A 25624-nucleotide genomic window follows, 5' to 3' on the forward strand; every position below is an offset into this window, starting at 1 on the left:
CCACGGTACAGAGCACACTCTCTTGGGTGGTTGACTATGATTTATCAGCAGCGTGAAGGCAGTCAACCAACAATAGTGATGAAATGTACACGGTGTGAACGCCTTGTCCCAGGGACTGGGGACATACTAGTGAAAAGACAGGCCTGACTCAAATGGGACCAGACACAGTAATTAAACAGACATGAAAGATATCAGATAGTGGGAAGAGCCCTTAGGTGATGGAGTAGATGAAGTGATAGAAGGAGACTGGTGATGACTTGACTTCTGATGACTTCACAGTGTTGGATCTGGGATGCTGGGGCTGAGAAAGCAGAAAGGATCTGTCGGTCATTTTCAGAGGACAAGCTTTCCAGGTAGAAGGAACATTTAGGCAGTGCCCAAGATCACAACAAGCACCTGATGTTCAAAGACCGAAAAGAGGGCTCTTGTGGCAGGCACACTAAGAGTAAAGTGCATTGAGGTGGGACAGAGGCCGGATGATAAGTAGTGTTGAGAGATCAGTTGCCCTGGATACCGAGGGGCGGATGACAAGAAGAAACGGCAGCTACCCAGGCCAGGATGATGGTGGCAGAGGAGGTGGTACGAGTGGGAGTGGAGAAGACACATGAATATGGAACACGTGTTGGAGGTGGGGTCGTTCTGAGCTTGTGAGGGGTCGGAAGTGGAGGGAATGCTTAGGTTTTGGGCTTAAGTGACCAGGTGGGTGATAACTAGAATGGGGACAGGTGGAGGGAAGATAGAGGATTGGGGAGGGTGGAGAGTCCAGAGTCTGGTGCTGCCAAGTGATGTGGGAGGTCCCTGCCGAGCATCCCAGGGCTGCATCAGGAGGGGCACTGGGTACCCAAATGTGTGATTCCAGGAAGCCCCTTCCCATGGCTTTGTATGTTATCTATTTATGGTTGGGCCTTCACTGCTGCACACAGGTTTCTCTCCTTGCGGCAGGCAGGGGCTACTCTTGGTTGCGGAGCCCGACGTCTCGTGGCGACTTCTCTTGTTGCAGAGCACAGGCTCTAGGCGCACAGGCTCAGTAGTTGCAGTTCATGGGCTCTAAGGCACTCGGACTTCTCTCGTCGCGGCTCCCAGGCTCTAGAGCACGAGCTCAGTAGAGTTGTTCCACCACCTCTCGGCAGGTGGAATCTTCCTGGAGCAGGAATCGAACCCGTGTTCCCCGTATAGGCAGGTGGACTCTTAACAGCTGGACCACGAGGGAAGCCCATTGTGTTCTGAATGAGTCTCCACTGGTTGTTTTCCTCCACTTCCATCCCTTGAAAAAAGCAGTTACGTGATCAGAACCTGTAGAAACCATCAGCCTTCTGGGACCCACATGGCTGGGACGCTGCATGTGAAGGAGAAGCAGTTGGGGTTGCACCCCGCCGCCCCAAGTTCCAGGCCGGAGGGGCCGACCCCAGTAGCATCTTCACGCCGTGTCGTTATTGGGCTAGTGTGTCAGTTTCTGAGCCTGGTTTTCCTGTTGTTGGAACATGCGTTGCTTGAAGTTCAGAACATTGAAATGAATCTAAAGGCGAGTCCAGCTGTTGGTTGCCAATGGGCCTTTTCCTCCTGCATCTCACTGGGCCTTCATCCTGCCTAGGGAGTTGGCAGCATTAAATCCCGCCCCCTCCCCCCCCAACCCCCACTCCCCACATCTTTCTCCCCATTCTACTTTGCAATGAGTTTTGCACCTTTTCAGTTTTTGTGAATCATCATCTCTAGAGACTTGGGAGTTTTCTACCCTTCTGGCCCTGGTTATAAAATTCCATACAACTTGTGACCAGTCTGCTGTGTGTGTGTGTGTTCCTGGTATCTTGACAGCTGCTCTGACCAATCTGATAAATTCCTCAACTGCCACAAGCAGTTTTGGGGTTTTGTTACTGCCATTTTCTGGCTCCCAGAGTTAACTAACATCTTAGAAGTCTTTCCCAACGAGAGAATTCCTTTGGCTCAGGGTTGATAAACTTGATCGGAAGCCTAGAAGCTCCGCAGCACTTTCCGCCTTGCTGCAAGATGTGACGGGAAGGCGACCTCCCAGATCCAAGGGGTTGACTCCCACACTCGCAGAGTCCTGTTTAAGCAGAAATCTAGTAATGTGACCATTGAGACTCCAGGCAGTTTTCCATGGCAGATGGTGAGGGAAGGAGGATCTGGGAGAAGCCCTGTACAGACAGTGCTTCAGGCGAGGGGCATGCGGGTAAGCGTGAGACAGACGGAAATGGGCCTGCAGTTGAGCAGACTTGAAGTGCACTCGAGCTGGAGCTAATTCTTCAGGCCTCCAGGAATAGCTTTCAGCTCCCCGTCTGTATAGATCAAAGATTGAATTGCACCTCACTGTTAAACAAGAGGCTGAATTCCCTTCTACTTACTGGGCTACGTTCTCACTGGATCTCTTGCTCTCCTGATAGCAGGACTCAAGCATCTGGAAGGAGCAAAGTACTGACTCTTCGGTGCAGATTTTAAACCACTTGCGGGGGGTCTTGAAAAAGAAATTACCAGGCTTTCTTCTGGCCTAGCTGGGAATTACTTGGCTGTGCTGGTGAGGTCAGACATAGTACTCTCTGAGCATCGCCTCTTAAGTAGGATCCAGTTTCTACTTGGCTGTGTTTTTGGGGGGAGGCAGTTTAGCCACACTGCATGACACTCAGGATCATAGTGCCCCGACCAGGGATCAAACCCCTGCCCTATGCAGTGGAAGCGGAGCCTTAACCACTGGACGGCCAAGGAGTCCCTTGGCTGTGTTCTTCTAAGCGGAGGGCACCTATCAGAGTTCGCTGCCATGCAGGTCTGCTGCGGTGTTGTCTTTGGCTGGCTGGGACACCGGCATGTACATTGAGTAAGTGGCAGAAAGATGAAGAGCTCCCAAATAAAATAAATGGAAACAGACGTGTTTAAAACATGGCTTCCGAGGGGTGTGACTTCCTCCCCTGAGGGCCCTGGAAGTGACAGCCCTCGGGCCCCACCACTGTCGTTGCCTCCCTCCTCATACGCCCACCCTTCTGCCAAGGACAGTTGATTCTGCTCTGAGCACTTCGTGCAAATTCGGTTGGAATTGCTTCAGTTTATGGGGCAGAAGTGCTGCTGAATTTCTGAAGTCAGCCCTGCAGCGGCTGTCATTACAACAGGATGACGTGGTGCCCAGTGGGATTACCAGGGCCTTAGGACAGAAGAGTCAGCGTAATCAGGGAGTGACAGGTTCCTCCCGCAGCCTTCAGCTCAGGCTTTGCCCTCTAATGAAAGAGGGGAGCCTTCGGAACTCCACACCCTCTCAACACCCACAAGAAACCCTCCCCAGAGGCCCTGAATCCTGAGTTCTGTCTCTGGACCACAGGGCCCTGTGTTTAAACTGATAGCTGGTTACATTCGGAATGTCATGCTTTTAAAACACACGTTCTTCCTACTTACCTGAAAATTAACTACACAGGTAAGAATTAAAGCCTGTAGTTCTAAGAAGTGTTGGCTTCAAAAAACAATAACCACAGCCTCATCCAGAGAGATGGTTTGGGCCACCTCTTCCCGTGTAAACCTGTGTGCTGATGTTGTGACCGTTTGTATGTGCTCTGTTTTACTCTGCTTTGACTTCCCAGGGGGAGAGACAGAGAAAGAGAATGAATGAATGAACATTATGGGGGCTTGGGGAAAGGTCAGCTGTTGTCACCTGGTAGACCTTTGGGTGTTTGTTTTTTCTAGTTATGAAATGCCTATGTAGTTCTTTAGTTATTAATCCTGGTCCTAAATGACTTAGGTGGCGCTAGTGGTAAAGAACCCACTTGCCAACACAGGAGACTTCAAGGGATGCAGGTTCGATCCCTGGGTCAGAAAGATCCCCTGGAAGGAGGGCGTGGCAACCCACTTCAGTATTCTTGCCTGGAGAATCCCATGGACTGAGGAGCCTGGTGGGCTACGGTCCATAGGGTCCCACAGACTCAGACATGACTGAAGCGATTTAGCATGCACGCACATGACTTAAAGGGGATTCATTTTTATTCAGTTTTTAAAAATTGCTAATTTGTATTGAATGCTTTTATTCTAGTCACTGTGCTTTCCATGTCTTATGTCATTTAATTCTTCACGACACCTCTGTGGTTAGTTTTGCTAAAAGCCCTTTTTTAAAGAATTTAAAAGACCCTTTTATTGTTACAAAAGCAATCCATGTACAGTATAGAAAGTTAGGATATCTAGATAAATGTGACTAAGAAGATAAAACTACCATGTTCCTGTTGCCCAGAGCTGAGCATTGCTAGCACCTCAGGGAGAGCCCTTCTGATTTGTTTTCTGTGTATATACATGTACTTTTCATCTCATTTAATACCCTGGCTGTAGTCAAATATCCCCCTTTGTCGCCCAGATGTCATTTATATCTGCTCATCTAAAGTGAGGTTCACTGTAGGACCCCACAGTGCAACTGGTTTTTATGGCCTTTGAACCTCTTTTAATCTAGCAGAATCTCTTTTTCTTCATGATACCATCTTGTTGAAAAAAAAACTGGACCAGCTGTACTGTGAGATAACCTACCTCCTGAGTTTGATTGCTTCCTGTTTAACTTACTTCTCCGTCTTCTGTATTCCCTGTGAACTAGACCTCAGTTCTAAAAGCTTGAGAGATATGTTGAACATTCTTGACTAGAATCCCCTGGTAAGTGATGTCGTGTGCTTCCTGTTTCATTAGTGATGCTGAGATTGATCACTGAGTTAGGGGGATAGCATTCTGACCTTTCCCTTCTGAAGGGAAGTCTTGTGAGCTTGTCTCCATTCAAATGTCCAAACTCCTAAGTGGTTTTTACACCAAGTAACAATCCTTGCCAGAGTCAATCATTTCTTTAGAGGCCGTAGGATGAGTGTTTTATGATTGTTATTTTTCTTGTGTTATTTGTTGGTGTTCTTCTGTAAAGTAGAATTTGGCCTCATCTAGCTGGATTATCTATGCATGCTGAATCACTTCAATTGTGTCTGACTTTTTGCGACCCAATGGACTGTAGCCCACCAGGCTCCTCTATATTCTTAAGGCAAGAATGTTCGAGTGAATTGCCATGTCCTCCTCCAGGGAATGTCCCCAACCCAGGGATCAAGCTCACATCTCTTAGGTCTCCTGCATTGGCAGGCAGGTTCTTGACCACTGGAGCCACCTATCTGTATATCATGAAATAGTCTTCCTACAGGAGAGACAGATTACATGCCCAGTTTTTTGCCTTGGATTACCAATTTTTATTGGGCTTCCTTGTTTTCCTGATAACTCAGTTGATAAAGAATCCTCCTGCAATTCAGGAGACCTGGGTTAGATCCCTGGGTTGGGAAAATCCCCTGGAGAAGTTCAGGCTACCCACTCCAGTGTTCTGGTCTGGAGAATTCCATAGATTGTATAGTCCATGGGGTCGCAAAGAGTCGGATACAACTGAGCAACTTTGACTATCACCAATTTTTAACATAGAGTGCTTTAATAGACTTCTCAGATGGTAATACAGTTCATTTTTCCTGCTTTCTCTCTTTTTTTCCTGAGTATTATAATTACTCATGAAATTTCATTAGTTTCATGTGTTTTGATTCACTCTAATCCTTCATGTTGCTGTTTGAGTTGTCACAATGTTGGCCAGTGGACACCCCTTCCAGATTTTTTCCCCCTTTTAATACAGCCTGTTTATATTTGCAAGCTGTTTGCCCTCTGGCATAACTAGATATTCCACGTTCACTCTGTACCTTTCCTTACTCCGTGCCTGGAATCTACCGTTTCTCCAAGGACCTACCTTTCTATCCTTCAAATGGTAATTGTGTGAGAGCCAGAATCTAGCTGCCGAGGCTTGCGGCCAAGGTGACACGGCTTCTCGACAGTGGACAAAACTAGCAAGGAAGGAAGGAACTGTGCTCAGGCGTGTCCAGCTCTTTGCGACCCCATGGACTGTAGCCCTCCAGGCTCCTCTGTCCATGGGATTCTCCAGGCAAGAATACTGGAGTGGGTTGCCATGCCCTCCTCCAGGGGATCTTCCCAACCCAGGGATGATACCCAGGTCCTCGGCATTGCAGGTGAATTCTTTACTTTCTGAGCCATCAGAGAAGCCCCAAACTAGCAGATACCTTCCTACAAATCTATGAGTTCGTATTGATATTCTCAAATCACTTTTAACATCACCCTGGTTTTACTTAATTTCTTTGATTTATAAATCCAGTTTTCTCTTCCACTAAAAATGTTTACTTGCTTTATTCTACCACATAAAAGAATTTTTAAATAAATGGATTTTTACACATCTGGCAGCTGAGGCTTATGGAAGAAGCTGAGTGACTGTTCCACCACAAAAAAGACACTCTTGTGTTTGCAATTCCATCAGCAAGGCTTTTCCTAACCATAATAGCTTACTGTTATTGTCTGAGCCACAGAGCCGTTTTTTAGTATATTTGACTGACCTGTGAGAAAAGTTTAAATGTGTGCTCTACCCCACAGAAATATATAGGGTGGTAAGTTACAGTTTTAATTTTTATGGCTGTATCTCTCCATATAAAATGAAGTGCATTACTCATTGTGTGAAGAGTGCAGCATATGTCTCCCAGTGTTTTTAGGGAGATGTGACTATTTACATTGCAGCTGGTAGCACCAGGAATTCCTCCCACCTGTGCAGACTTTCCTGTTCTTTGGTTTATATACCTTTCACCAGGTCCTCCCTGTAAAGGCAAGTTGCCACGTTGAGCCCTGACTTTGTTGCGAAAACTCGACACCCTTTTTGCCTGACGTCCACCTCTGTGTGTATGACGCCTGTCTCTCTGTGTCCACAGGTACCTGTTTGCGCTGCAGGTGAAACAGGATCTGGCTCAAGGCAGGCTGACGTGCAATGATACCAGCGCTGCCCTCCTGATCTCACACATTGTGCAGTGTGAGTGCTTCTGATCTCCTTCAGGAAGCCTGTGGGAAATACACAGCGATCTGCTCGGTGGGGGGAGAATGACATCTACTAAAAACAATGTTTTCATCTTATGTTGCATTAGCACAAAAGCCAGAGGATGGAAAACAGCACTCTTAACATCACTTAATACTCCTGTCCTTCCATGGGCTTCCCTGACGGTAAAGAATCTGCCTTCAGTGCAGGAGACCTGAGTTCTGTCCCTGGATCAGGAAGATCCCCTGGAGAAGGGAATGGCAATCCACTCCAGTATTCTTGCCTGGAGAGTTCCATGGAGTCTGGTGGGCTACAGTCCACGGGATTGCCAAGAGTCAGACTTGATTGAACGACTAACGCTTTCACCCCCCTCCCCCAAACGGTGACCCAGGAATTCTGTGTCCGGGTGGTTGCCTACGCTTTTCAAGTTTGAAGATGCGATTGTTGAAAACTCGGCTGACTCGAATTCAATTGAATGGACGGTGGCCAAGTAGACGAAACTAGTTCTGTCCTGTTCTTGGATTTAATATTCATTGTTGAATATGGCATTTTGTCCTTCAGACATAAGACATAAAACTGTCAAAGATTTTCCCTTCCTGTACTCTGCTCAAGAGTTCAGTAAAGCAAGACACATGACCCTGGATAGAATCCGAGTGATGCTTGAAGTAGAGATTTTAACTTTCTTACACTAAATAAAGGATAATTAGATTGTGCTCATTCTAAGGCTTACTACTCACCTACTTACTGACTACTCACCTACTTACTGACTACTCACAGGCATTTTTTTTTTTCTTTGGGTAAGGCAGAAGTTACTTAAAATGAAATACACACATTATGTTTCAGGAAGGATATTATGTACATAGACCAGGGTCAACATATATAAACACTTTGTGTATATAAATGCTATCATACTATTTTAAAATTTCCATTGTATACAAAGCAATCCCATGTAATCAGGCCCAGCCTGTCCACATAGATGCTCAGTTAACAAGACTCCACAGGTTTGTAGGAAGGGTCACTCCTAGCAGTCAACAAACTACTTTAGTCCAAAATGACGAGGTGTTTGTAGAAACCATGCTTATCTTTTTTGTGTGTGCATGAAAGTGAAAGTTGCTTAGTCGTATCTGACTCTTTGCGACCCCATGGACTATATATACAGTCCATGGAATTCTCCAGACCAGAATACTGGAGTGGGTAGCCTTTTCCTTCTCCAGGGGATCTTCCCAACCCAGGGATCGAACCCAGGTCTCCCACATTGCAAGCAGATTCTTTACCAGCTGAGCCACAAAGGAAGCCCAAGAATACTGGAGTGGGTAGCCTATCTCTTCTCCAGCGGATCTTCCCAACTCAAGAATCGAACTGGGGTCTCCTGCTTTGCAGGCGGATTCTTTACCAACTGAGCTATCAGAGAAGCCCTTTTTGTGCATGGGCATTGTTGAATATCTACCAGATTTAATAGATGGGTGTTTTCTTATTAATTTGAAAAAAAAAGTAATCTTTATTAGACTTTACTATGTTCCAGTTCTGTGTATTATCTCATTTAATTTTCGTAACAACCCCCATGAGCTCAGTGCTGTTTTCCCCATTTAAACTGAGGACACTTTGGTGCAGACAGTTGCCTAACTTTTCCCTTTCATGTGTTTGGTCTTCCCTCTTCCTACAGTAACAGTAAAGTGAGCAATGTTTTGAATCAGGCAGTTCTCATTTCTATTAGTTGATTGATCAGCCTGCAAGCTACAGAGTCCCTCACTTCTCTTTCCTTTGGAACAGGGGACTAATAGAAGCTGTTTCCTATAGCTGTGAAAATGAAACGATAGCATCAATATTCAGAATATGCTAGGAGTTCAATAAACACATCCACCTTTCTTTGTTCTCACTCACCTGCGTCCCTCCCTTTCTAAACAATGGGAAATTTTGAAATAAAACTTCCTTATTGGAACAGCCACTTCAGGAAATGTCTCCAACCCTGGGCTTTTGGTGAGAGAAGAGAAATTTACTCACCTATTTCTGATGCCATTTAGTCTTGTACCCACTTTCTCTTATGCCTCATCCTTTTTAAAGTCTGTTGTTAGAGTAAACCACGCACATGGTAAGTGGAGGGTCACTGAAGTCCAGAAAGCCATGTGCTTGCTCCAATGGACCCTTCACCCCCAGACATAAACAACGGCTCAGAAATCCTTTGAATCTTGAATTCTCCACAGGAGATGAAATACGTGGGTTCAGAAATACTCCTGCTATTTCCATTCTCTCTGATACGCAGTTTTGTGATACACTTTCAATATTCTGATACTTACTAAGCCCTATTTCTGTATTTTTGAGCATCCCATACATTGTATTGGGCTTCCCTGGTGACACAGTTGGTAAAAAATCCACCTGCAGTGCCAGAGACCCATGTTCGATCCCTGAGTTGGGAAGATCCCCTGGAGAAGAAAAGGGCAACCCACTCCAATATTCTCGCCTGGGTAATCTCATGGACAGAGGAGCTGGCAGGCTACAGTCCAGGGGGTTGCAGAAGTCTGACACAACTTAGCAACTAAACCATACATCATATCATAGAAGGAGAATCTCCTGTGAATAGTGTGTTCATTTAAATGATTGATAGTTATTTGCACAATCAGTACGGTAAAAAAGGTCAGTTCGTCTCCTTTCTGCAGAAAGCGATGTTAATGCTGGTGGAAAATTCTCTCTACTGAGCTGTATTTTCATCTCATCTTTTCTATATACACAATCCAATTTTTAAAACTTTTCCTCTTTTTATTTGAATTCACTGTCATCTTTCAGACGTATTTTTCATTGGTTCCTTTGTTACTAGTCTTAGATACCCCCTGTATAAACTTCGGACTTTTAATTTTCCCTAATCGACTCTGAGTAGACCAGCAGGACAAGCTGACGAAGCGAAGATTCAAACCCTAGGTGGGCCTGTTTATAAGAGGACCTGTCGTATAGCGTGGATGCCCGCTGGGGTGCATTTCAGCAGGTTGTATGTGCATCCAGTCTGAGGACTTACTTGTACAAGCACAAGTTTGCCCAAGCACATCCTCATGAGAGTTCGGGAAAATCACAAGATCTGGAGTTGTTATTTTTATTTTTTGCTGAAAGTAGACTGATAAGGAATTCAGTATATATATCAGCTGATATGGGGGCTTCCCAAGGTGGCGCTAGTGCTAAAGAACCCACCTGCCAAGGCAGGAGACATTAGAGATACGGGTTCTGACGTGCCTTGCGGAGAAATAAGGGCTTCCCAGGTGGCTCAGTGGTACAGAATCTGCTTGCCATTGCAGGAGCTGCGGGTTCGATCCCTGGGTTGGGAAGCTCCCCTGGAGGAGGAAATGACATCCCACTCGAGTATTCTTGCCTGGAAAATTCCTTGGACAATGGAGCCTGGCGGGCTACAGTCCATGAGATCGTACAGAGTCAGACATGACAGTGGCTGAGCACACACACACACGTGTTTGTGGAGAAACAAACGTGGGTGCAGATATGCTTCATCCTGGCACGAGTTACAGTGCTGTGGGCTGTGGGTTCGATGTTAATGAATCAACACAGTGCGTAAAAGAGGATGTATTTCTACAGAAGCATACAGAAAACTCAGCTATTTGATGAAAGTGTTTCAAGATTGTTGGAGGAACCTAAGCTCTTACTTCCCCTGGGAATGATGGTTTGAAAGTGAAAGTCGCTCAGTTGTGTCCGACTCTTTGCGACTCCATGGATTATACAGTCCATGGAACTCTCCAGGCCCGAATACTGGTGTGGGTAGCCTTTTCCTTCTCCAGGGGATCTTTCCCAACCCAGAGATTGAACACAGGTCTCTCACATTGCAGGCGGATTCTTTACCGGCTGAGCCACCCGGGAATGATGGTTTAGTATTCACAAATTTGATATTTCGTAGGGACTTGATAGAACACTGTTACCATGAATGATGAGATAAACTTGGCTTTTTTGAGCCAAGAGAGAAGGGATTTCAGAAAAGACTGCCGTCATCATCAAGGCCACCAGTGAGTGGTGGCAGGGTGGTGGAGAGGTCCCCCCACTTCCATGCTGTCCTTTGTGATAGAAAGTGGCAACTTAGGGAGGAGGAAATTTGTTAAGAAAGGGCAGTTAGGAAATAATATTGATTTTGCCATAGTAGTCGGAAGCTAGGGAGTGATTGATTATTCCAGTGGCCCAGCTGGTGCCAGGCGAGTTGGCACTGTTGGGTGCAAAGCAAATATTCTCAGGGGCTGTGAATTATAGCAACATATAGTGCATATCCTGTGTGATTACTGGGTTGCATTGCCCAAAGTGTGACAAGCTGCTTCACAAGACAAAGTGAAAGGTGGGTTTCATAGCAACGGTTCACTTGCTTTTCCTCTAAACAGCTGGGCTCCGCTCATTTTATTAAGCTTGTTACACAGACTATATGATAAGGCACACTGTCCCATCTGTACTGAATTGCTATAAGCTGAGCTGGAGGTAGTGTTGTTAGAGGTACAATGATTACTTTAAAGCTCTATCCTTTAATTTTCCAGGTTAGAGCCGTAGGGGACTGTGTTGGGGTTACATGAGGTTACACCCCCTTTCTTGATGATGAAAATTTTGTAATAATTTTCAGTCTTTTGAGTCATTTCTGACAATAAGACTACACAAAATTTCAGAGCCATATATTTTTACCAAGTTAGATTAGGTACCTTTTGTTGTTGTTTTGTTGCATCCAACTCTTTTGTGACCCCATGGACTGGCCTGCCAGGCTCCTCTGTCCATGGGATTTCCCAGTAAGAGTTTCCCATGGGAATGGGTTGCCATTTCCTTCTCCAGGAGATCTTCCTGACCCAGGGATCAAATCCATATCTCTTATGTCTCCTGCATTGGCAGGTGAATTCTTTACCACTGAGCCACCTGGGAAGCCCATTATGTACTTTTACCCCTATTTTTTTAAAATTTATAATTGTTTATTAAACATTTGATGTTAAAAACAAAGCATATTTATTTTAGAAGTCTTAGGAAAAATAGAGAAACAAGAAGAGAAAGAAAAGATACTGCTACTTAAAGTGAAAGTGAAGTCGTTCAGTCGTGTCTGACTCTTTGCGACCTCATGGACTATAGCCTACTAGGCTCCTCTGTCCATGGGATTTTCCAGGCAAGAGTACTGGAGTGGGTTGCCATTTCCTTCTCCAACTTTTACCCCTATTTACAATCATCTTTCCTCTACATGATAAAGCATGTAGGGTTTGCACTAATTGTTATATGCGCATTTCCAAAGTTGATTTTTGTCAAGCCCTGAAATTCTGGGGCTTATTTAGAAGTCAGAATGTTTTGATCCTCTTGTTTAGAATTTACTGCCTAAAGTAGAAACAACCCCTAGTTGGGTGGGGAGGAAGGAACATGGATGGCCAAAGATGAATGATTCTGAAGTGTTCTTTCCGACGAGTAGAGATGAGAAAAAGTGGGAACTGTCATCTTACATTGGCAGAGCTGTTAAATCTGTCCCCCCCCGTCCACAGTTTCTCACATCTCGCCCTTATGATACCCGCCAGCTGGGATCGCCTTATGTTCTCGGCTACTTTTTCCGGTTTACTTGCTGGGGAACAGTCCACTGGGAATGTAACAAACTGTGAAGTAGTGATCATATGTGGCTGGTTTTTCTTTCTCCCTTTCTTTGTAGCTGAGATTGGGGATTTTGATGAGGCGTCGGACAGAGAGCATTTAGCAAAAAATAAGTACATACCTCAGCAAGATGCACTAGAAGACAAAATCGTGGAATTTCACCATAACCACATGTAAGTCTCCTTTGTTGCTTCCTTTGAGCTGTTTCTCTCTGTCCTCCGACATTCATTAAGTACCTGTACACACACACAGAGTAAGTATTGGGAAGAAATATGCAAAGAGTGAGGGAGGAGGGCCCAGAGGCTTAGTTAGTGTTGTTACTTATCCTGGACTCTCAGAGATGCAGGTTACCCACTCAAGACCAAACCCCTGGACTCCTTCCTTGCTTTTTTGTGAGACGAGAGTAACACTGGCATTTTAGGACCCTGTGCTTTTGAGTAAGAGAAAGAGTGTAAGACCCAAGTACCAGGAAATCAGGAAGGGGACATCATGAACTAGGGACAATGTAAGAATAGTGTGGAAATGGGGAACCTTTGTTCCACCTCCATTTTGGTTTCTTTCCTTTGATCAATAAAATATCTTCAACTATTCTCTGTGCCTTCTGTTTTTGTTACTGTGTTTCAAGGAAAGCACTCCAGTCCTGGTTGATAGTTGCCTTTGATAGAGTGTTGCCTTTGATAGAGTATTGCCTTGAACTTTTCAAATTTAGGGCTATTGTTAAGTGACTAGAAACTTGTTTCAGCATGATGGTGTTTTGCTTTCATATGACCTTAAAGGAAACTCTTTGAGATTCTAAAAAGCTGGCCGAGTATGAGATAGACTTTGGGGGTTTTGTGTTACACAAGCAATACAGCTTTTGTTCCACTGGCTTGACTTTGAGTTATAATGAACTAGAGGCTGGGTGTCGTCTGATCAGGTAGCCCCATTGTTAGTGATGAAACGCCTTTTTATTTGCCAGGAGAAGGTGCTTAATCTTGAGTTCATAGACACAGGGAGTTCAAATCTCCTGGCCTTTCTCTTGATTTTTTTTGTATTGTCAGTGGACAAACACCAGCAGAATCGGATTTCCAGCTCCTAGAGATTGCCCGCAGACTGGAGATGTACGGCATCCGATTGCACCCGGCCAAGGACCGGGAAGGCACGAAGATCAACCTGGCCGTGGCCAACACGGGGATTCTAGTGTTTCAGGTAAGAGCGTTTAGAACCAGCTCGGTTCCCTTGGTGATGGAGAGATAAGAGTTGACCCTTCAACTCTGATTCCATGTTGGGTGGTCCAGGCTGAGATCTCCAATGATTATTTTTAGGTGACGAAGGGAACAGACAAACCTCGCTCCTGGGTTTCCTGTTTCTTTCCATCCTCAGACTCACAGATTGTATTTCCGTTGCCCTTCTCAGCTTGGGGAACCCGTGCTTGCAGATTTGTTTGTGTTGAGTGACTTTGTGGGCTTCCCAAGTGGTAAAGAACCCCCCTGCCGGTGCAGGCGATGTAAGAGACATGGGTTTGATCCCTGGGTTGGGAAGATTCCCGGGAGGAGGACATGGCAACCCAATCAGTATTCTTTCCTGGATAATCTCATGGAAAGAGGAGCCTGGCAGGCTCCAGCGCAGAGTTGCAAAGAAGCAGATACAAACCGAGGTAACTTAACACTTGGACTGTGTAGGATCACAGATTCTCTGTATCTCTCTGTGAACCTAACTTAGAACATAGTTGAATAGAATCGAGATTTCAGATCCACAAAATAAGCACCTTTTTCACACTTGCCCATGTTATTCATCTGATTTTTTTAATCTAATTTGGGTTGGGTTTTTTTTTTTTTTTTTTGATTTGGATTTTACCCAAGTCAGCTTGTTTGTGGTTTCACATTTCCCTAACTTAGAAGATACAGCAGTTTTATGAATTCCTAGAAGTTGTGTCCATGTCCTGCTGTAATTTTGCAGCAAGACACATACTGTTCTTGGACCCTTACTTGTGTTTTATGAACGGACATAATACTCTGCATCCTGAAGTGTATGCAGCCTTGATCACAGTGCTTCTGTACTGTTATTGATGACTGCATCTGTTTTTCTTAATAATATCATTCAAGTATTATTGACATGCAATTAAATGCAAACATTTAAAACGTGCCACTCTTCAATATGGGTAAGTTCTTAACCTTGTATGTCCTATGAAATCAAGACAGGGAACATATGTACCACCTCAAAGCTTTTCCCCAAGACTTTTTTTAATTGAAGAATTTTTAATTTTCTTTTTTTATGATCAATTTGCAGTATTACGTTGCTTTCAGGTGCACAACACAGTGATTGAATATTTTATAAATTTTACTCCATTTAAAGTTGTTAGAAAATATTGGCTAGATTCCCTGTGCTGGACAACGCATCCCTCAAGGCTTCTCTTTTAAACAAGAGTGGATAATCTGTGCTTCGGTTTCAAAGGGATATGAAGAAAGCATCTGCCTTGTCTCATAAAGTAGGGTCAGATTTCACCCTGTTTCGAATGCGTATACTCATGCATGACCTAAAACTTTTTTGATCTCTGCTGGATTGTGTTCCATCTCCCCCTTTGTATTTTACCAAAATAACCAGGGATTCTGTCTCTTCTGTGTCAGATGTTTATCTGCATCTGTGTGTTATTTGCTCAGTTGTGTCCGGCTCTTGGCAACTCTGTGGACTGTAGCCCGCCAGGCTCCTCTGTCTATGAGCTTCTCCAGGCAAGAATACTAGAGTGGGTAGCCATTCCCTTCTCCAGGGGATCTTCCTGACCCCAGGGGTTGAGCCTGGGTTTCCCACACTGCAGGTGGGTTCTTTACCACTGAGCTACCAGGGATGCCCTCAGACGTTTACAGTGGACACTAATCACCACAGATTCATGTCCCAAGAGAAGTTGAAGTCGGTCTCCTCTGAGACAGTAGGAAGCAGTATTTTAAGAGCAGTGTGGCGTTTGAGAAGGTGACTGTCCCTAACAGTTCTTGACCTACAGACATAATCTAGGAGTCCCTGATGAGAAAAAAAAAAATGACAGTAAAACAATGTAGTTGTCAGTCCTAGCATCCCATTTCAAAATTAAAACCCTTTAACATTTCTAAAGATGGGGGGAGCAGGGAAAGACATACCTCACAATTGAATTAATTTGCTTTGATTGTGTTTGAGACACTTGAAATGTGGAGAACTGCTCAGTAATGTAATCATGTACAAGGACCGTGTCTTGGAATTAATCTTCCTGCCAGTGCCTAATTGCTTCATTCCAGCCAATTTAAACAAATGGTCCTGGTGTTCCAGTAGGCTGAAGGAATTCTAATTTCAGCTGAGAGGACGGGACAGATGGGAGCTGGAATATGAAGGCTCCCTTCTGTGGGTCCCCCACATCCCACCTGGCAATGGAAGATAAGGATACATGCATCCCTCCCAGAGACTGTTCTCTGGTATCAGAGACACCCCGAGGCGGGGGTCTTCCTCTGTCCCATGCTGTGGGAAGCCCACCGGGTCCAGGGGCCAGAGCAGTGTGGACAAAGTGTGATTGCTAACTGCTGTGTTGCTTCTGTGGCTCCTGGTTTAGGCACATGCCTGGGAATCTCATTCTGCTGCAGGGACCATCTGATTTAGAACAAATTAAAATCTTGCCATGCTGCGACTTCCACATGGGTAGAATGAAGATAAACCCAGCTCCCTGGGCTTTCATGTAAGGTTTCACAAGAAAAGCCCTGTAAAGGACTTGGGACCGTGCCTGGCCCTCGCTCAGTGATGGTCGCTTGTCGTGGTTATTATTCTTATTTATCTTTCTCTTTATCAGCCGCTTGGCCAGCCTCTCCCCTCCCTGGAGGCAGACTTAAGTATGAAAGTCAGACCATAGAGTTAGTGCGAAACAAGGAATCTAGGAAGGGAGCAGGTATCACTCACAGCCACAGAACCCTGGAATTCAGCAGGAGGCATTCTTACGAACAGTCACATCAGCCCTCCCTTCTGATCCCCGGGAGCAAAGCAGACCAGCTCCCGTGTTGCTGATCGTGCAGTTCCCGGCTCACCAGCTGATGCCTCTCTTCTCAGGGTTTTACGAAGATCAACGCCTTCAACTGGGCAAAGGTGCGGAAGCTGAGCTTCAAGAGGAAGCGCTTTCTCATCAAGCTCCGCCCGGATGTGAACGTAAGTGCCTCTCAGGAACCTCCGTGGGGACAGGACTTGATGTTCCTCAAGTGAACCTGAGTCACCTCGGGGTGGAGTGGGTCTCACTAGGGCGCAGGTGGACCCCGCGGCCAGCAGCCCTGCAGGTGTCTCCTGGTCTGTACCGTGTGTCTGAAGGCTGGGCCGCTGCACAGTTGTCATCAGCAGACAGAGGGCATGGATGTGTCCCTGGGAGGGGTCACTTCCCTGAGCGCAGATGTGTGCACATCCCACACCCTCCGCCCCAACCCTGCTCTGTAGTCGCTGTGTCTCCAGCCTCGGCCACCCCCAGATCCTGCTCAGCATTCTGCCGTGTTCCAGGCCTGTCCCTGCCCATCCTGGGGCCCCCCACCCCTGACAGTGCATTCTCAGGAGCTGACCCAGCCCCTCCTGCACAGGCTGCCCGCCGACTCTCTAAAGATGTCACTCACGTGGCCCTGGGTCAAAGAAGGAAGAAAACATCTTCTCCTTCCACCATAAATAGGGATGGAGGAGGTGAGGATAGAGCACTGATATCCCCAACCAGAACTGGAGTACTGTATTCCCATGGGAGGAAAAAGATTATAAATAGCAGTCTAGGCTTATAGTCCCTTGGACAGCAAAGGTTCGTCTAGTCAAGGCTATGGTTTTTCCAGTGGTCATGTATGGATGTGAGAGTTGGACTATAAAGAAAGCTGAGCGCTGAAGAATTGATGCTTTTGAACTGTGGTGTTGGAGAAGACTCTTGAGAGTCCCTTGGACTGCAAGGAGATCCAACCAGTCCATCCTAAAGGAGATCAGTCCTGGGTGTTCATTGGAAGGACTGATGTTGAAACTGAAACTCCAATACTTTGGCCACCTGATGCGAAGAGCTGACTCATTTGAAAAGACCCTGATGCTGGGAAAGATTGAGGGCAGGAGGAGGAGGGGTCAACAGAGGATGAGGTATTTGGATGACATCATTGACTCAATGGACATGAGTTTGAGCAGACTCTGGGAGATAGTGAATGACAGGGAAGCCTGGCATGCTGCAGTCCATGGGGGTTGCAAAGAGTTGGACGTGACTGAACGACTGAACAACAAGAAGGCTTATAGTAGTTTGGAAAAAGTATGGATGAACTGGGTTTTTATGACCTGCCCTGGGAAGCAGGCACCCTTGGATGTTGTTTTGTATGAGAAAATGTGTTTTGAGTCCAAAAGACTGTGTCCTGCAGCCTGACTTGTCTGTAAGTTGAAATAGAGCTGTGAGATTTCCCCAAAATAGCTGGGACTGCTGGGAATGTTAAGGACTGTGGTAACCTTTGTTTACATAAGCTGGCCACTTAAATTGGGAGCATTCAGTCTAGGAGCAGAAAATTACCATATCCCCTTTCTCAAATCAAAGGACATGAGTTTTTCAGCCTTGACTGATACTCTTGTGCTCCAGAAAAAAAAAAAAAATGTTCATTTCCTATACAGTCCCTGGGGCCACCTGGAGGCTGGGATTCTATGCTGTTTAGTGCAGGAAAGGCTTAAGCGCAATATTCAAAGTTGGCATGAACCGTGAGAGAGAGAATGGAAAGAAAAACTGTTTCGATTCTTTTAAGGAGGCATAAAAGGAATTTCAGTACTTGGGGTTTTTTTAAAGAAGGAAATGTAAGCCAAGTCAACAGAATTTGTTTATGAATTCAGTCAAAGGGCACATTATGATTTCTGCCGAGTGTCCCATTTTTTGTTTGTTCCTCTGAGGAATTAAGTGGGGAAGAAAATGGTTGAAAGATGACAATATGGCATCATAAGGAACACCTGTATTTTACTCAGTATGTGGATTTATGGTCATGCCATTTGAAATACACCGCTGAAACTTTATGGGACAGATTTGTTTTCTGCCCCCTTTTCTGTTTTTCAACTGAACGTCTGTGGGAATGGCAAAACCCACGATGCTCTCTTCTCTTTTTAGAGCTCGTACCAGGATACCTTGGAATTCCTAATGGCCAGTCGGGATTTTTGCAAGTCCTTCTGGAAAATCTGTGTTGAACATCATGCTTTTTTTAGACTTTTTGAAGAGCCCAAGCCAAAGCCCAAGCCCGTTCTCTTTAGCCGAGGGTCATCATTTCGGTTCAGGTAAGGGTTATGCTTTCCATCTCCACGTTTATCATGGATTCATTTCCCCAAGACTTTCAAGTTATCTTCCGAGACGACTTGGCAGATAGGGTGTTTGCTTGGTCATCCTAGAAGGCTCCCGGTAGATCCTTGTGTTCTATTTGAATCTTAGATAGCCACGAGGCTGTCTACCCAGCCATGGTCAGCTCCCAGTGGAACTCTCTCGTGCACAAAGAATTCCCTTTCTAGGTAGAGGCGAACATGCCTTGTTAACATTCACTCTAGAGGAAATTCCCTGGCGGTCCAGTGGTTGAGACTTCACCTTCTAATGCAGTGGGTGTGGATTCCTGATCTGGGGGCTAAGATCCCAAATGCCTCACTAGCCAAAATACTAAAACATAAAACACAAGCAATATTGTAACAAATTCAATAAAGACTTTAAAAATGGTCCACATGAAAAAAAAAGGCAACTTAAAAAAAATTTTGCTGTATCTTCACCAAAGGCTGTGTAGACTTGCCCATCATTGGTTCAGTTTCTCTCTCAGTCTTTCAGCAGATCTTTGAGTGTCTACTGCATGTCAGATGCCATCCTAGGCATTGGCGTGTACAGTGACTAGGACTATCCCGCTTTCGTGAAGTATACAGGCTCTTGGGATGGTTGCTTCATAGCCAAACACAGAATTGTTGGGTGGTCGGACTTTTTTTCTGTTATATTTTTAAGGGATGTATCGGGAGGGAGAGGGGACAGCAGAGCACAGGTTCTCCTGGGACTGCTTACGGGAGGAGGGGAGGCAGAGGTGGCGGAGGGCTGGGCCGAGTGTGACCTGAGAACGCCTTGCTGTCTTCTCCCTTCCCGCCCGCGGTCTTCGTTGTAGTGGTCGGACTCAGAAGCAGGTTCTCGACTATGTTAAAGAAGGCGGACATAAGAAAGTGCAGTTTGAAAGGTAAGAGAAACGTCAGTGCTGCTTCTGATTTGATAGGAGTCGTTCTCGGTGGGCCGCGGGTCGGCCCTGCCTGACCAGTGTTAAGAAGAGCTGCAGACCCTCACTCCAGGGTGAGGGGCAGGGGGCAGGGATGGAGGAGGAACAGAAGCTTACGGAGGGGATACAGCGCTGTGAAAACCTACTCACCCTTGAGTCCTTAGATATTCAGGGATTTGAGCTGACAGTATTTCTATGAAATCTTTTTTAATTGGAAAAGTTGCAACCCCTTTGCTTTAATTTTATTATTTATTTATTTAATTCATTCTTATTGGAAGTATTGTTGTTTACAATGTTGTGTTAGTTTCCGATGTACAGCAAAGTGATCCAGTTATACATATATCCCCTCTTTTTGTATCCTACTCCCATAGAATCTACATTGCAGGTCATTACAGAGTACTGTACTGAGTAGAGTTCTATAAACTTTTTAACTCGAAGTTTGATTGAAGAGAAACAGGATTTATTATTGTTGTTAGCTCTTAATAATTGTTAGCTCACAATTATCATTGTGTGCTGGTAGCTCTTGTTATGTGCCAGGCCTTTCCCAAGTGCCCTAGACGTATGAACTCATGGAGTCTTTATACCCTCTCTGTGAGGTTGGTGCTCTTTTCTCCCCTTTTTAAAGACTGAGACACATTAGCTCAAAGATACTGAGTAATTCGCCCAGGTCTCAGAGCTGGTGAGTGAGCCCTGGTCACCCAGCTCCAGAGCCCATTGCCCTTCAGCATTGTTCTGCCTAAAGGGACTAAAAGAAAAGGTTTAAGGGGTGAAATGCTGGTTTACCAAGGACTATTTAGTAACAGAGCTTTCCTGGTGGCTCAGACAGTAAAGAATCTGCCTGCAACGCAGGAGACCTGGGTTCAATCCCTGGATCTGAAAGATCCCCTGGAGAAAGGGAATGGCTACCCACTCCAGTGTTCCTACCTGGAGAATTACAAGTGTTTTTATTTTTTCACTTGAATACATTTAAAAAGTATAATAAAGCACAGAGAATACAGCAAGCACGCATGGTCCTACTACTTAGAATTAGTAACGTTTTTAATATTTTGTTCCTCGGGTTTTATTTCCTCTTTTATTCGTAGCTGTTGTGGTTATGGATGTAGTGAAAAACCCCCTTTAACCAACAGCCTTCATTATGTCCCTCCTCCCCTCCCCAGAGGCAAAATACCTGATTCATGTTACTTCTAATAGAAATATTCATGCACCCAAGAGAATAGGCAGAATTGCCCTGGGGATGTCCTTTTTCATTTGTATAAGCAGTATTACATTGTACATAATTGTGCATCTTGCTCCTTAAACCCTACCCTGAGTTTGAGATCTGGGTTCATCATTTTATGGTATCATGAAAGTATTATTTTTAATTTATCTGATTCCCTGTTGACAAACACTCAGGTTGTTGGGTGTTTTGTTTGGCGGAAACAAACACGCTGCTGTGACCATCCTTGTATATTTGTTGTGATTCAGAGCTGGGCTTGTTTCTCCCTCCCCATATCCAGAGACGTAATGTTTAGAAGGTTATTTGCCTGTTTATCTAGATGTAACAAACCCCATCATTTTTTCAAATGATTTAAATTAGTCTTTTGGGGATCATATGAGAAGGGGCCCTGCTCTCTCTGACTCACAATATGGGTGCTCCAGAGCTTTGGTGTGTTACTTTGGAGTATTTTAAAGAAAAACTGGATAGACATTGGAATTTAATCTCTCTTGTTTCATGTGTGTGAATGGGCTTCCTAGGTGGCACTAGTGGTAAAGAACCCACCTGCCAATGCAGGCGACATAAGAGACTTGGGTTCAATCCCTGCTTTGGAAAGATCCCCTGGAGAAGGAAATGACAACCCACTCCAGTATCCTTGCCTGGAGAATCCCAAGGACAGAGGAGCCTGGTGGGCTACAGTCCATGGAGTCGCAGAGTCAGACATAACTGAGTGGCTTAGCACACATGTGTGAATGCCTTAAAAATTTCTAATGCTTGCTCCCTGGGAAGGTGGGGCCCAACACACGCTAAGGGAAAGAACAGATTAAAGGGGAGGTGTTGGTAGCACTGAAATCCGGCTTCTTCTGCTGTGGAGTCTATAAATTCATTCCTGGGGCAGGGCCTTTTCTCTGAACCGAGGGCTGTGAAGGAGTCAGCCAATTAGTGCCAGTGGCCTCTATTACAGAACTGATCTAGAAGATCATTACCCAGAGCACACAAACTGATTTCGTATTGCCACACTTTCACTTGCAATTCAGAGCTTTTGCAAGTCTAGCTACCTTCTCCCTTCCGGCGACATTTCCCGTAACTAGAGAGTGAATGGTGCTCCCAACCAGCCGGACCAATGCAGCGGAAGCTAGGGATGCTGAGAATTAACTCAAGGTTGAAGCAACCCCTGGGTCCTACAAGTGTGGCATAAGGGGTGACTGGGCCTATCTCCAGGGATTTATCTAGACTACTTTAGGTGCCTTCCCTACTGAGTGAGTACCTCGTGCTGTTTGGTTTTTTTTTTTTAATCAACAACAACAAAAGAACACAAGTCATCTAACTTGGTCTGTCTTGTGTGATTTCTCCCAGGAAACACAGCAAGATCCATTCCATCAGAAGCCTTGCTACACAGCCGTCAGAGCCAAATTCAGAAGTGCCGAAACAAGTTAGTGATGGTGTCAGCCGCTCTCATAGCTGTTTGCCATCCTCTGCTGAGGGCCGGGTCTGCTTTTGAGTTTTTCGTCCTTCACCCTTCAGGGGTGTTTTCTGGAGAGTCGAGCTCTGTGCTCCAACCCTGACAAGACTCAGGCTCTGCGCTCCTCACCTCGGAAGCCTGGGCTCCTAGACCCGGGCCTGTATCCCTGCCCCTCTCCCTCCCACGCCCTTGCCCCCAAGGATGTTCCTCTGTTGGCCTGAGCTCAGCCTAGGGCTTGGGCCCCCCCCCCTCCAGAGCCAAGCCCACCCTCCTCCTCCAGCTGTGGCCGGGCGTCAGGAACCTAGGTCTCGAGGGATGGGTGTAGCTTCCCCTTCGGTGCCAAGGTCAGAACCTCGCGCTGGCAGAGGACCGGACCGCCAGTTCCCAGGGCTCGCGCGTTACAGGGCAGCGCCCGCAGTTGGCAGCCGAACCCATTATCACTCTTGCTCTGAGGGTGGCCAGAGCGCGTTTGCCCCGGAGCTGGTCTCTGGGTGTGCTCTCAGGGTTTTCTCTACAGGAGAATAAGAGCTTTGTTGGGGAAGAACATGAAGGCGATTTCATTGTGTAACTCCAAAGAGAGCCGTGCCCAGCCCACTCCTACCCTTGGGCATCGAAACAAAGGCGGTTTCTGTCATTTGTCTGAAATCCGTGTCAACTGGCTTTCGGGGGCCCTGGGGAGGCGGGGGTGCCTTTTCCTCCACCCCCTGCCCCCACACCACCTCGGGAAGCCCCCTGTGGGCGAGATGGGCGCTCTGGTTCCAAAGAAAACGCGGGAGACCCAAGAGGAGACCCCGGGTCCTGGAATGGCCAAGGCCCTGCCTCACTTGGGCTGCCGGGGACCCTGAAAGAACATTCTGGAACCTGGCGAGACACCCCTGGGAGGGCCCGCTTAGTGCCAGGGCGCTTCGTTCCAAGAGCGGAGGGCAGGCTTTTCTCAGCACTCCTTGGCCACTTGATGCGCAAGGCTCTGCTATTCAGTTAGACGCCGCGTCTTGCGCGCTCTCTCTCTGCGCTGGGGTCTAACGGCTCCCTTTTCTATCAACCCCCATCCCTTTCTCTCACCCCGCCTTCCCCGCCCCGCTTCTTCCCCCAGGCTCAGCAGAGTGTCAGCCTGACCCTCGGAGAAGGCTCGGAACCCCCAGGCGGCCAGAGCTGCCCGCAGGGCGCGGACGTGACCGCGGCGTTGGCCGAGGACGCCGAGCGGCAGCGCGGCCCCGGCCCGTCCAGGAGCCCGGCCGGGAGCGCGAAGGGAGACGGGGCCAGCGGGGCGGCGGCGGAGGAGGACGAGGAGCTCGTTAAGGACAGGCCCCAGCAGAGTAGGCCGCGGCCCCCGCAGCCAAGCACAGGTCCAGCATCCGAGGCTGCCCGAGGCAGCAGCGCGTCCATTCCTTTCATTGACTGCAGTGACGTAGACAGTGAATCCGACCTGCTCAGGGAGCACGCGTCCCGGTCCCAAACAAATGACAACTATGAGGCTGACGTGACCAGTGGCGTTTATCTGCCGTCCAGGGATGATGAGAGGCGAATAGAGCCTAGGCCCCGGGCTGCCCCTCACCCTGCCAAGTCCTCCCGGCCCCCTTCCAGAGAATTCCTTGACGATGACTCGGCAGACCTCAGCTTCGATCTGAGTGGGAGCCCCAGACTCCCACGACACAGCTCTCTGATAGACGAGATGTTCAGGGGTTCAGGCGGTCACAGCCCCCTGGCCGCTCCCTTGTCTCCCAGCAGCAGGAGTTCAAGTCCAAGTCTGAGCTGGGACAGGACCGGGTCTCAGGGCTATGTTTCTGAGAACACATATGACCGCAGAGAGAGAGGCGTGGGAGGAGAGAGTTTCCCAAGCCAGGAACCCCGTTGTGAAAACGGTTCCCCCGGCTCACAAAGGCCATACTTAAGGAATCTGAGATATAACAAGTCAGAGACAGATCCACTCATTCTTAGCCAGGTAGCCTCAACCCCAGAGGCAATGGATATGCCTCATGGCCTTGGAAAGGGAGGCCTGGCTGGTTCACGAGGTAGAATGCTGGCTAATGGTACACCTCTCATGGGTCCAACCTCAAGGATGGTGCCGTCAGCAGGTACCGCTGGCAAGGCACCTCTGCAGATGACCGAGGGCTCCACCAGCAGTGGTAGCGAGTCCAGTGATTCAGACTCTGATATGGTGAACCCTCTGAGCCAGCCCCTGGTGTTCGGCAATCCAGCCGTGCTGAGCTCCCCCTCCAGGGTGAGGACAAAGAAGTCCTTCGGTAGCCTGCCTCTGAACCAGGAGAGAGAGGAGGATGAATGAGGAGACAAGAGGGCCAGTCCTCAAAGGTTGGGAACCTGGCCTCGCCAGTTGAGGGTTTCCCTGGAGAGGATGAGTCCTAGCGGCTTGTTAATTTGTAATTGACATTTGTCATAGGGAGTTTTGGGCAGACAGGTTTGGATAGCCCATGCCTGACTTCTCAAATCTTTCAGACTAACAAAACGTCACGTATCATGACAAGTTTCTCTGGTCATACCAAGAGCTTGTTCCTCTTTCTGGTTGAAGGCAAGGAAGAAATACTATTATGAATCTGATCTTGTGTATAGTGTGTTGTATTTACCTGGAAATTTTCTTCGTATGTTCAATCATATACAGATCATCCTCCCATTTGGTTGAGTATTGGGACTAAAGTGTCACTGAGGTCCCAGGAAAGGTTCAGGCTTAACTTGGAAACCCCTTCTTTAAAAGGAGGACTGCTTTGCTATGCTTCATAAAGTGAGGAATTGACAAAATTCAAGGCCCAGTGTAAGTTGGTTGCTTGTTGAGATGAAGCGTGGTTGAAATCTTAGTGAAGACTAATGAATATTTAAATCGGAAGCATGTGGAATTCTTTCTCCTCTTTGCAGACTTCCTATGAAATGATATAAATCCTCGTGAACTACATTTGGCATGGGATTGCTGGTTTGGTTTGGGTTTGCTTCCATAAGTCAAATGTTGGTGATGCTTGAAGGAGCTGTAACTCTGGCTGTCAGAACCTCTTGGTGAAGCACAGAGATGCTTTGGAGTGATGACGCAGGAGAAAGTGAGCGCTTGAAGACTGCATGCTGTTGTTGTCAGGAAGCTACCAAACTCAGTGCCTGCCTTTGAATAGTGCACTCTGCTGAGAAGAACTGTTTCCCAGTCTCATGGCCTTTGGTTGATGTTTATGCATGTTCTGAACATTTACACTCTCAGGAACAGTGTCTTCTCCCCGGATCAGTGACTTCCAGCTGTTCTCTGTGCAGGAAAAAAGAAAGTGGAAGTAGTGAGAGGTTTGGCTTCTTTTTAAATCTTCCCACCTATACTAGTGCCTTCCACCCAGTATACCTGCATT

The 25624-nt window shown here is 46.7% G+C and overlaps 1 protein-coding gene across 3 annotated transcripts in view; it reads left to right on the forward strand.

Moving 5' to 3' along the window:
• Positions 1-25624, forward strand: part of FARP1 (FERM, ARH/RhoGEF and pleckstrin domain protein 1) — a 303524-nt gene that overhangs the window by 225314 nt on the left and 52586 nt on the right. For all 3 annotated transcript variants that reach the window (XM_061133571.1, XM_061133572.1, XM_061133573.1), the window contains exons 6-13: positions 6753-6850; positions 12495-12609; positions 13477-13624; positions 16478-16573; positions 18510-18673; positions 19528-19596; positions 22184-22259; positions 23383-23635. In XM_061133571.1, coding sequence (XP_060989554.1) covers positions 6753-6850; positions 12495-12609; positions 13477-13624; positions 16478-16573; positions 18510-18673; positions 19528-19596; positions 22184-22259; positions 23383-23635 — 1019 coding nt within the window. The remainder of the gene's footprint in view (positions 1-6752; positions 6851-12494; positions 12610-13476; positions 13625-16477; positions 16574-18509; positions 18674-19527; positions 19597-22183; positions 22260-23382; positions 23636-25624) is intronic.

The sequence above is a fragment of the Dama dama genome, chromosome 30 (assembly GCF_033118175.1).
Source record: "Dama dama isolate Ldn47 chromosome 30, ASM3311817v1, whole genome shotgun sequence".
Classification (NCBI taxonomy): Eukaryota; Metazoa; Chordata; class Mammalia; order Artiodactyla; family Cervidae; genus Dama; species Dama dama.